Source organism: Ranitomeya imitator, chromosome 8, assembly GCF_032444005.1.
Source record: "Ranitomeya imitator isolate aRanImi1 chromosome 8, aRanImi1.pri, whole genome shotgun sequence".
In the NCBI taxonomy this organism is placed as follows: Eukaryota; Metazoa; Chordata; class Amphibia; order Anura; family Dendrobatidae; genus Ranitomeya; species Ranitomeya imitator.
In genome coordinates, this window is record NC_091289.1 from 204400552 (window position 1) to 204412335 (window position 11784).

General features: G+C 53.9%; 1 protein-coding gene across 2 annotated transcripts in view; it reads left to right on the forward strand.

Annotated features, from left to right (window-relative positions):
- The window catches only part of EFCAB14 (EF-hand calcium binding domain 14), a 69680-nt gene extending 60072 nt beyond the window's left edge, over positions 1 to 9608 (forward strand). The window contains exons 9-10 of one of the 2 annotated variants that reach the window (XM_069735887.1): positions 7135 to 7228; positions 8424 to 9608. In XM_069735887.1, the coding sequence (XP_069591988.1) occupies positions 7135 to 7228; positions 8424 to 8545 (216 nt within the window). In that variant the 3' untranslated portion in view covers positions 8546 to 9608. The remainder of the gene's footprint in view (positions 1 to 7134; positions 7229 to 8423) is intronic. The other variant, XM_069735888.1, reaches the window with a different exon arrangement.
- The last annotated feature ends 2176 nt before the right edge of the window (positions 9609 to 11784 follow it).

Here is an 11784-nt window from a genome sequence, read left to right on the forward strand (position 1 = left end):
GACTCCTCCCTCCTCCCCCACATGCTTTCTCCAGACTCCTCCCTCCTCCCCCACATGCTTTCTCCAGACTCCTCCCTCCTCCCCCACATGCTTTCTCCAGACTCCTCCCTCCTCCCCCACATGCTTTCTCCAGACTCCTCCCTCCTCCCCCACATGCTTTCTCCAGACTCCTCCCTCCTCCCCCACATGCTTTCTCCCGACTCCTCCCTCCTCCCCCACATGCTTTCTCCCGACTCTTCCCTCCTCCCCCACATGCTTTCTCCAGACTCCTCCCTCCTCCCCCACATGCTTTCTCCAGACTCCTCCCCCACATGCTTTCTCCAGACTCCTCCCTCCTCCCCCACATGCTTTCTCCCGACTTCTCCCCACATGCTTTTTCCAGACTCTTCCCTCCTCCCCCACATGCTTTCTCCAGACTTCCCTCCTCCCCCCACAGGCTTTCTCCAGACTTTTGCCTCCTCCCCTACATGCTTTCTCCACTCTTCCCTCCTCCCCCACATGCTTTCTGCAGACTCCTCCCTCCTTCCCCACATGCTTTCTCCAGACTCTTCCCTCCTCCCCCACATGCTTTCTCCTCCCTCCTCCCCCACATGCTTTCTCCAGACTCCTCCCCAAATGCTTTCTCCCGATTCCTCCCCCACATGCTTTTTCCAGACTCTTCCCTCCTCCCCCCACATGCTTTCTCCAGACTTTTGCCTCCTCCCCACATGCTTTCTCCAGACTCCTCCCTCCTCCCCCACATGCTTTCTCCAGACTCCTCCCTCCCCCCACATGCTTTCTCCAGACTCCTCCCTCCTCCCCCACATGCTTTCTCCAGACTCCTCCCTCCTTCCCCACATGCTTTCTCCAGACTCCTCCCTCCTCCCCCACATGCTTTCTCCAGACTCCTCCCTCCTCCCCCACCTGCTTTCTCCCGACTCTTCCCTCCTCCCCCACATGCTTTCTCCAGACTCCTCCCTCCTCCCCCACATGCTTTCTCCAGACTCCTCCCTCCTCCCCCACATGCTTTCTCCAGACTCCTCCCCCACATGCTTTCTCCAGACTCCTCCCTCCTCCCCCACATGCTTTCTCCCGACTTCTCCCCACATGCTTTTTCCAGACTCTTCCCTCCTCCCCCACATACTTTCTCCAGACTTCCCTCCTCCCCCCACAGGCTTTCTCCAGACTTTTGCCTCCTCCCCTACATGCTTTCTCCACTCTTCCCTCCTCCCCCACATGCTTTCTGCAGACTCCTCCCTCCTTCCCCACATGCTTTCTCCAGACTCTTCCCTCCTCCCCCACATGCTTTCTCCTCCCTCCTCCCCCACATGCTTTCTCCAGACTCCTCCCCAAATGCTTTCTCCCGATTCCTCCCCCACATGCTTTTTCCAGACTCTTCCCTCCTCCCCCCACATGCTTTCTCCAGACTTTTGCCTCCTCCCCACATGCTTTCTCCAGACTCCTCCCTCCTCCCCCACATGCTTTCTCCAGACTCCTCCCTCCCCCCACATGCTTTCTCCAGACTCCTCCCTCCTCCCCCACATGCTTTCTCCAGACTCCTCCCTCCTTCCCCACATGCTTTCTCCAGACTCCTCCCTCCTCCCCCACATGCTTTCTCCAGACTCCTCCCTCCTCCCCCACATGCTTTCTCCAGACTCCTCCCTCCTCCCCCACATGCTTTCTCCAGACTCCTCCCTCCTCCCCCACATGCTTTCTCCAGACTCCTCCCTCCTCCCCCACATGCTTTCTCCAGACTCCTCCCTCCTCCCCCACATGCTTTCTCCAGACTCCTCCCTCCTCCCCCACATGCTTTCTCCAGACTCCTCCCTCCTTCCCCACATGCTTTCTCCAGACTCCTCCCTCCTCCCCCACATGCTTTCTCCAGACTCACCCCTCCTCCCCCACATGCTTTCTCCAGACTCCTCCCTCCTCCCCCACATGCTTTCTCCAGACTCCTCCCTCCTCCCCCACATGCTTTCTCCAGACTCCTCCCCCACATGCTTTCTCCTCCCTCCTCCCCCACATGCTTTCTCCTCCCTCCTCCCCCACATGCTCCTCCTCCTTCCTCCCTGCTCCCCCAAATGCTTTCTTCAGACTCCTTCCTCCTCCCCCACATGCTTTCTCCAGACTCCTCCCCCCTCCCCACATGCTTTCTCCAGACTCCTCCCTCCTCCCCCACATGCTTTCTCCAGACTCCTCCCTCCTCCCCCACATGCTTTCTCCAGGCTCCTCCCTCCTCCCCCACATGCTTTCTCCAGGCTCCTCCCTCCTCCCCCACATGCTTTCTCCAGACTCCTCGCTCCTCCCCCACATGCTTTCTCCAGACTCCTCCCTCCTCCCCCACATGCTTTCTCCAGACTCCTCCCTCCTCCCCCACATGCTTTCTCCAGACTCCTCCCTCCTCCCCCACATGCTTTCTACAGACTCCTCCCTCCTCCCCCACATGCTTTCTCCCGACTTCTCCCCACATGCTTTTTCCAGACTCTTCCCTCCTCCCCCACATGCTTTCTCCAGACTTCCCTCCTCCCCCCACAGGCTTTCTCCAGACTTTTGCCTCCTCCCCTACATGCTTTCTCCACTCTTCCCTCCTCCCCCACATGCTTTCTGCAGACTCCTCCCTCCTTCCCCACATGCTTTCTCAAGACTCTTCCCTCCTCCCCCACATGCTTTCTCCTCCCTCCTCTCCCACATGCTTTCTCCAGACTCCTCCCCAAATGCTTTCTCCCGATTCCTCCCCCACATGCTTTTTCCAGACTCTTCCCTCCTCCCCCCACATGCTTTCTCCAGACTTTTGCCTCCTCCCCACATGCTTTCTCCAGACTCCTCCCTCCTCCCCCACATGCTTTCTCCAGACTCCTCCCTCCCCCCACATGCTTTCTCCAGACTCCTCCCTCCTCCCCCACATGCTTTCTCCAGACTCCTCCCTCCTCCCCCACATGCTTTCTCCAGACTCCTCCCTCCTCCCCCACATGCTTTCTCCAGACTCCTCCCTCCTCCCCCACATGCTTTCTCCCGACTCTTCCCTCCTCCCCCACATGCTTTCTCCAGACTCCTCCCTCCTCCCCCACATGCTTTCTCCAGACTCCTCCCCCACATGCTTTCTCCAGACTCTTCCCTCCTCCCCCACATGCTTTCTCCAGACTCTTCCCTCCTCCCCCACATGCTTTCTCCAGACTCTTCCCTCCTCCCCCACATGCTTTCTCCAGACTCTTCCCTCCTCCCCCACATGCTTTCTCCAGACTCCTCCCTCTTCCCCCACATGCTTTCTCCCGACTCTTCCCTCCTCCCCCACATGCTTTCTACAGACTCCTCCCTCCTCCCCCACATGCTTTCTCCCGACTTCTCCCCACATGCTTTTTCCAGACTCTTCCCTCCTCCCCCACATGCTTTCTCCAGACTTCCCTCCTCCCCCCACAGGCTTTCTCCAGACTTTTGCCTCCTCCCCTACATGCTTTCTCCACTCTTCCCTCCTCCCCCACATGCTTTCTGCAGACTCCTCCCTCCTTCCCCACATGCTTTCTCCAGACTCTTCCCTCCTCCCCCACATGCTTTCTCCTCCCTCCTCCCCCACATGCTTTCTCCAGACTCCTCCCCAAATGCTTTCTCCCGATTCCTCCCCCACATGCTTTTTCCAGACTCTTCCCTCCTCCCCCCACATGCTTTCTCCAGACTTTTGCCTCCTCCCCACATGCTTTCTCCAGACTTTTGCCTCCTCCCCACATGCTTTCTCCAGACTCCTCCCTCCTCCCCCACATGCTTTCTCCAGACTCCTCCCTCCCCCCACATGCTTTCTCCAGACTCCTCCCTCCTCCCCCACATGCTTTCTCCAGACTCCTCCCTCCTTCCCCACATGCTTTCTCCAGACTCCTCCCTCCTCCCCCACATGCTTTCTCCAGACTCCTCCCTCCTCCCCCACATGCTTTCTCCAGACTCCTCCCTCCTCCCCCACATGCTTTCTCCAGACTCCTCCCTCCTCCCCCACATGCTTTCTCCAGACTCCTCCCTCCTCCCCCACATGCTTTCTCCAGACTCCTCCCTCACATGCTTTCTCCCGACTCCTCCCTCCTCCCCCACATGCTTTCTCCCGACTCTTCCCTCCTCCCCCACATGCTTTCTCCAGACTCCTCCCTCCTCCCCCACATGCTTTCTCCAGACTCCTCCCCCACATGCTTTCTCCAGACTCCTCCCTCCTCCCCCACATGCTTTCTCCCGACTTCTCCCCACATGCTTTTTCCAGACTCTTCCCTCCTCCCCCACATGCTTTCTCCAGACTTCCCTCCTCCCCCCACAGGCTTTCTCCAGACTTTTGCCTCCTCCCCTACATGCTTTCTCCACTCTTCCCTCCTCCCCCACATGCTTTCTGCAGACTCCTCCCTCCTTCCCCACATGCTTTCTCCAGACTCTTCCCTCCTCCCCCACATGCTTTCTCCTCCCTCCTCCCCCACATGCTTTCTCCAGACTCCTCCCCAAATGCTTTCTCCCGATTCCTCCCCCACATGCTTTTTCCAGACTCTTCCCTCCTCCCCCCACATGCTTTCTCCAGACTTTTGCCTCCTCCCCACATGCTTTCTCCAGACTCCTCCCTCCTCCCCCACATGCTTTCTCCAGACTCCTCCCTCCCCCCACATGCTTTCTCCAGACTCCTCCCTCCTCCCCCACATGCTTTCTCCAGACTCCTCCCTCCTTCCCCACATGCTTTCTCCAGACTCCTCCCTCCTCCCCCACATGCTTTCTCCAGACTCCTCCCTCCTCCCCCACATGCTTTCTCCCGACTCTTCCCTCCTCCCCCACATGCTTTCTCCAGACTCCTCCCTCCTCCCCCACATGCTTTCTCCAGACTCCTCCCTCCTCCCCCACATGCTTTCTCCAGACTCCTCCCCCACATGCTTTCTCCAGACTCCTCCCTCCTCCCCCACATGCTTTCTCCCGACTTCTCCCCACATGCTTTTTCCAGACTCTTCCCTCCTCCCCCACATGCTTTCTCCAGACTTCCCTCCTCCCCCCACAGGCTTTCTCCAGACTTTTGCCTCCTCCCCTACATGCTTTCTCCACTCTTCCCTCCTCCCCCACATGCTTTCTGCAGACTCCTCCCTCCTTCCCCACATGCTTTCTCCAGACTCTTCCCTCCTCCCCCACATGCTTTCTCCTCCCTCCTCCCCCACATGCTTTCTCCAGACTCCTCCCCAAATGCTTTCTCCCGATTCCTCCCCCACATGCTTTTTCCAGACTCTTCCCTCCTCCCCCCACATGCTTTCTCCAGACTTTTGCCTCCTCCCCACATGCTTTCTCCAGACTCCTCCCTCCTCCCCCACATGCTTTCTCCAGACTCCTCCCTCCCCCCACATGCTTTCTCCAGACTCCTCCCTCCTCCCCCACATGCTTTCTCCAGACTCCTCCCTCCTTCCCCACATGCTTTCTCCAGACTCCTCCCTCCTCCCCCACATGCTTTCTCCAGACTCCTCCCTCCTCCCCCACATGCTTTCTCCAGACTCCTCCCTCCTCCCCCACATGCTTTCTCCAGACTCCTCCCTCCTCCCCCACATGCTTTCTCCAGACTCCTCCCTCCTCCCCCACATGCTTTCTCCAGACTCCTCCCTCCTCCCCCACATGCTTTCTCCAGACTCCTCCCTCCTCCCCCACATGCTTTCTCCAGACTCCTCCCTCCTCCCCCACATGCTTTCTCCAGACTCCTCCCTCCTTCCCCACATGCTTTCTCCAGACTCCTCCCTCCTCCCCCACATGCTTTCTCCAGACTCACCCCTCCTCCCCCACATGCTTTCTCCAGACTCCTCCCTCCTCCCCCACATGCTTTCTCCAGACTCCTCCCTCCTCCCCCACATGCTTTCTCCAGACTCCTCCCCCACATGCTTTCTCCTCCCTCCTCCCCCACATGCTTTCTCCTCCCTCCTCCCCCACATGCTCCTCCTCCTTCCTCCCTGCTCCCCCAAATGCTTTCTTCAGACTCCTTCCTCCTCCCCCACATGCTTTCTCCAGACTCCTCCCCCCTCCCCACATGCTTTCTCCAGACTCCTCCCTCCTCCCCCACATGCTTTCTCCAGACTCCTCCCTCCTCCCCCACATGCTTTCTCCAGGCTCCTCCCTCCTCCCCCACATGCTTTCTCCAGGCTCCTCCCTCCTCCCCCACATGCTTTCTCCAGACTCCTCGCTCCTCCCCCACATGCTTTCTCCAGACTCCTCCCTCCTCCCCCACATGCTTTCTCCAGACTCCTCCCTCCTCCCCCACATGCTTTCTCCAGACTCCTCCCTCCTCCCCCACATGCTTTCTCCAGACTCCTCCCTCCTCCCCCACATGCTTTCTCCAGACTCCTCGCTCCTCCCCCACATGCTTTCTCCAGACTCCTCCCTCCTCCCCCACATGCTTTCTCCAGACTCCTCCCTCCTCCCCCACATGCTTTCTCCTCCCTCCTCCCCCACATGCTTTCTCCTCCCTCCTCCCCCACATGCTTTCTCCTCCCTCCTCCCCCACATGCTCCTCCTCCTTCCTCCCTGCTCCCCCAAATGCTTTCTTCAGACTCCTTCCTCCTCCTCCACATGCTTTCTCCAGACTCCTCCCCCCTCCCCACATGCTTTCTCCAGACTCCTCCCTCCTCCCCCACATGCTTTCTCCAGACTCCTCCCTCCTCCCCCACATGCTTTCTCCAGGCTCCTCCCTCCTCCCCCACATGCGTTCTCCAGGCTCCTCCCTCCTCCCCCACATGCTTTCTCCAGACTCCTCGCTCCTCCCCCACATGCTTTCTCCAGACTCCTCCCTCCTCCCCCACATGCTTTCTCCAGACTCCTCGCTCCTCCCCCACATGCTTTCTCCAGACTCCTCCCTCCTCCCCCACATGCTTTCTCCAGAATACTCCCTGATTTCCCCCCCCCAGTGCTTCCTGCAGTCTCCTACCTGACCCATTCTGAGATTCTTTCCCCTACACACACAAACACACCATGCTTTCACCACAGTTCTTTCTTAAGACTCTTCCCTGCCATCCCCTCATTTTTCCAGACTTTGTTGTCATCCATGCTTCTTTCCATCTCCTGCTCTTCCTCCCCAGCTGCTGTCTCCATTCCTCTTTATGTAATGCTTCACTATCTTTTCTTGTGCTCTGTTGAGGTTTCTTATCCCTACATTACTGATTGTTGTCTTCTAAGAGCCCAAAGCATGAAGATGTTTCTGACATCCAAGAGCAGCTGCAGCTCATCCATGTGCTGACTAATGCCCCAGACAGCGACAAGATGAAGGCAGGTTAGTGACATGGAGTGTAAACCACAAAAGACAATTCAGACCCTGATTTCTAGTCTGAGCTTCTAGTGAAAGCTGCAGCTTCCCGGTTTGGACTGCTCCGAGGGGTAGAGTTTGGGTAAACCATGCCTATATGAGCTCCTGGAGCACGATCTGGGTAATGAGTGGCTGTCATCAATCCAGGCCCCCAAATTCCTGACCCACTGAAGAGCCACTTTAATTGAAAATCAACTGATGATTAATTAAAGAAGCGCTGTGACCATTGTCATTGACTGTGTGCACGCGTCTCGTCACCAGCTCTCATGCATAATGGCTACGATGCTGGACACATGACTTTATGGCCTCTTTACAGCAGCTAATAATAAATCCACGCCACTTGCCATCCAACCAGTGAGCAAATGGCTGATTTGACAGTTTATGCAGTTCTGAAAAACATTTGAAGCAATGGGCCATAGCATGCACGCTGTATACGGACAAGAACATTGAAATAAGAGCGTGCAGCTACTTTATTTTACAAGATGCATCCGAGACTTTACAGGTTTTTGCCGACTTCCTCACGAATAGTCTGTACTGGAGGAGCAGACGTGTCCATTCTATACAACATGTGCTCCTTCATCAGCTGATGTGAGGCTGCAGTCTGAGCATGGAGACGCTCTTATGCTTCTGTACTATGATCATGGTTACAACACTTCTACTAAAGTAATTGCCAAAGAATCTGCCATGCTGGCTGGATGCCATTTGTTGTACATGGTGGTGGTCTCACTTCATTACATCCTTTGGAAGATTACCAATTTTCACACTTTCTCTGCGCTTTGTTGGGTGTCACATGAATATGTGAAACCTAAAGGGCAAAAAACATCCCCACTGCACCACCAGCGTGTTCCTCCGGCCTGAGACATGCAGCAGCTGTGACGGGCATGATTGAAGTTAATGTTGTACCTCGTGGGGAAGGAAATGCTGGCCAATGGTTCTGCGTGTAGTGCCACATCTCGTTTTTGGCCCATAGGTTATGGGTTTCAGACTGGAGCTTGAAAAATGATTGGTGTTTTAAAATAAAACCGTATGCACCAAATTATGCTAAAATTTGAGGAAGAAATGTTGCAAAGTATTACAAGCCATAGGTGGTGCGTGGGCAGAAGCCACTGCTGTAATCCATCTTGAGGCGATAAGTCAATGTGTTTCTTGTTGTTTTCTACAGATGATGCAGTGACATCTCCACCACAGGAGAAGAAGAATCCAAGAACAAGACGACGACAGCGACGTGACTTAATGTTACAGGGAATTTCTACAGTACAAGGCAAGGGTATGCCTCTTCACTGAGACTGAAGGTTCCACTATGTTCTGAATCCTGATGGCAGCTTATATCTCTTCTCCCTGGCAGTAGCAATTTTGATGTTCCCTCCTGGGGCCATTGGTGTCAGATTAGGCTGCCCCCTCTCCTGGATACATTGTGAAATGGGTCAGTTGTTAATCCTAATGACTGCTGTCTTTTAGCTCTCCAAATATTGAGATCTTTACAAAATCTGCCCATTGAATCTATGTGACAATTTTCCTTCCATGATCTCCCGCTCTCACTCAGTTGGGGTCTACTGCATTGTCCGTTTTTGAAGGCGTATGATCGCAATGGAGACAATCGTTTCGCACTGACAGAACTGAATGCGCTGGCTTGTGCAATGTTAGACTGAGTGTAGGACCAGCCTGTGTACCCGCACTCACCGGCAGCACTCAGCGCTTGAGTCAGCTTCCACAGCAATAGGAACGCAGACGTTTTATCATTTGTAGTTCACATGGACTTGCCTTAAACTCGTCTTGCACTTTACCCTTCTCACGTCACATAGTGATAAGGACTCTGCTCTTGCACTGAGTCGCAATGTCTGCTGGGACCTCGGCACGGGATCAGTGGCGATCGATTGAACACAGTCTAGAGATGAATAACTGCGGATAATGTTACTGTCCCTGGCTTCTAAAAATCCTGCAGCAATTATAGGGTTAATTTTCAGCTACATTTGACACTCATGATATTAGGGCCAATTTCCGGTGCTGCAGATTACTCAGATTTGGGCGCAGTTTTCTCTTTATTCTTCTTTTGTGACACTTGTGTCCTGAGATGGTGTAAAATGTGAAGGCCCTACTGCTGAACAGTGCGATGTGTAGTATTCATACTGGTAAATTATGCAGCGATTCTTACCTCTGATAAGTGCACTTTACATGATAAATTTTGATAGGAAGGTCTTCCATACAAAGCTGTAACCAGAGCGTAAATACCAAGGACTCTACTAGATGTCAGCTCCGCTCCAACAAGGGAGGAAGAAACTTGGAAACTGTCAGACCATGTGATAAACTCCAAAGTTGTACGTTGCTCTAATAAAACTGTTTATATTAACGAAGAGATGCAAGAGCATGAATGAGACAAAAGCTGTGTACGCTAGCTTTCTTTCCTTACATTGGGTTCAACATTCTGCACATAAGATTTTGTCTACTGCGGTCACAGGAGGAGCGAGGCTCCCTGTATACAAAGATACATTAGATCCTCTCTGCAGCCTCCACTAGGGGGAGCTCCCTGTATACAAAGATACATTAGATCCTCTCTGCAGCCTCCACTAGGGGGAGCTCCCTGTATACAAAGATACATTAGATCCTCTCTGCAGTCTCCACTAGGTGGAGCTCCCTGTATACAAAGATACATTAGATCCTCTCTGCAGCCTCCACTAGGGGGAGCTCCCTGTATACAAAGATACATTAGATCCTCTCTGCAGCCTCCACTAGGGGGAGCTCCCTGTATACAAAGATACATTAGATCCTCTCTGCAGCCTCCACTAGGGGGAGCTCCCTGTATACAGAGATACATGATAAGATCCTGTCTGCAGCCACCACTAGGGGGAGCTCCCTGTATACAGAGATACATGATAAGATCCTGTCTGCAGTCACCACTAGGGGGAGCTCCCTGTATACAGAGATACATGGTAAGATCCTGTCTGCAGCCACCACTATGAGGAGCAGCCTGTATACAGAGATACATGATAAGATTCTGTCTGCAGCCACCACTAGGGGGAGCTCCCTGTATACAGAGATACATGATAAGATCCTGTCTGCAGCCACCACTAGGGGGAGCTCCCTGTATACAGAGATACATGATAAGATCCTGTCTGCAGTCACCACTAGGGGGAGCTCCCTGTATACAGAGATACATGATAAGATTCTGTCTGCAGCCACCACTAGGGGGAGCTCCCTGTATATAGAGATACATGATAAGATCCTGTCTGCAGTCACCACTAGGGGGAGCTCCCTGTATACAGAGATGCATGATAAGATTCTGTCTGCAGTCCGAACTATGGGGAGCTCCTGTGTAATAATAATTTTATATAGCGCCAACATATTCCACAGCGCTTTACAAATTACCGAGGGGATTTGTACAGACAATAGACATTACAGTATAACAATAATCACTGCTCAAAATGGATACTAAGAGGAATGAGGGCCCTGCTGCTCGCAAGCTACAAACTATGAGGAAAAGGGGAGACACGAAAGGTGGATGGTAACAATGGCTTTAGTTATTCGGACCGGCCATAGTGTAAGGCTCCGGGGGTTCATGTAAAGCTGCATGAACCAGTTAACTGCCTAAGTATGTAGCAGTACAGCCACAGAGGGCTATTAACTACATAAAGTGTATGAGAACATGATGCGAGGAACCTGATTATGGTTTAAAGGGAACCTGTCACCCCGAAAATCGCGGGTGAGGTAAGCCCACCGGCATCAGGGGCTTATCTGCAGCATTCTGTAATGCTGTAGATAAGCCCCCGATGTTACCTGAAAAAGGAGAAAAAGACGTTATATTATACTCACCCGGGGCGGTCCCGCTGCTGGTCAGGTCGGATGGGCGTCTCTGGTCCGCTCCGGCGCCTCCCATCTTCATTACAAGACGTCCTCTTCTGATCTTCAGCCACGGCTCCGGCGCAGGCGTACTTTGCTCTGCCCTGTTGAGGACGCCTCACGTACCGGAGCCACTGACGTGTGAAACCTAAGAAGAGATAAATGCAAATATATGTCCAAAAATGGCGCAAGAGGACAGAAGATCTTAAAAAAAAATAGTAGCCTGAGAAAAGGTTATGCAACGCTGCAATATGTCTCAGATGCATAGACTGTAAACTGTCCATAATTGCGCCAAAGCAGCCTGAGTACTGAGTAGAAACAAATCATACTGCTAGTGCAGCCACTGGACAAAAACCCCAATGGATACTAGGGAAAACTAGTGACCTAAAAGATGGTTACCTGTGTGGGCATGAGCAGACACGCGCCCCGACGTGCATTTCGGATTGAGTCCTTTGTCAGGGAGAGTGGCGTCCATGTCAGATGGAGGGGTTTAAAAAAGGAAGATTAGGCCAATGAGGGCAGACCGCTTATGAATTGACGCATGCGCCGCCAGGAGGAAGCCGTGAGCACCAGCGTCATGTCGGGTGCGATGACCGAGCACAGGCATGTGATCCATCACCACGACAACATGGAGACGCCGGCGCCTGAAACACAGGCGGCGCATGCGTGCAGAACAGGTCAGCCGTCAT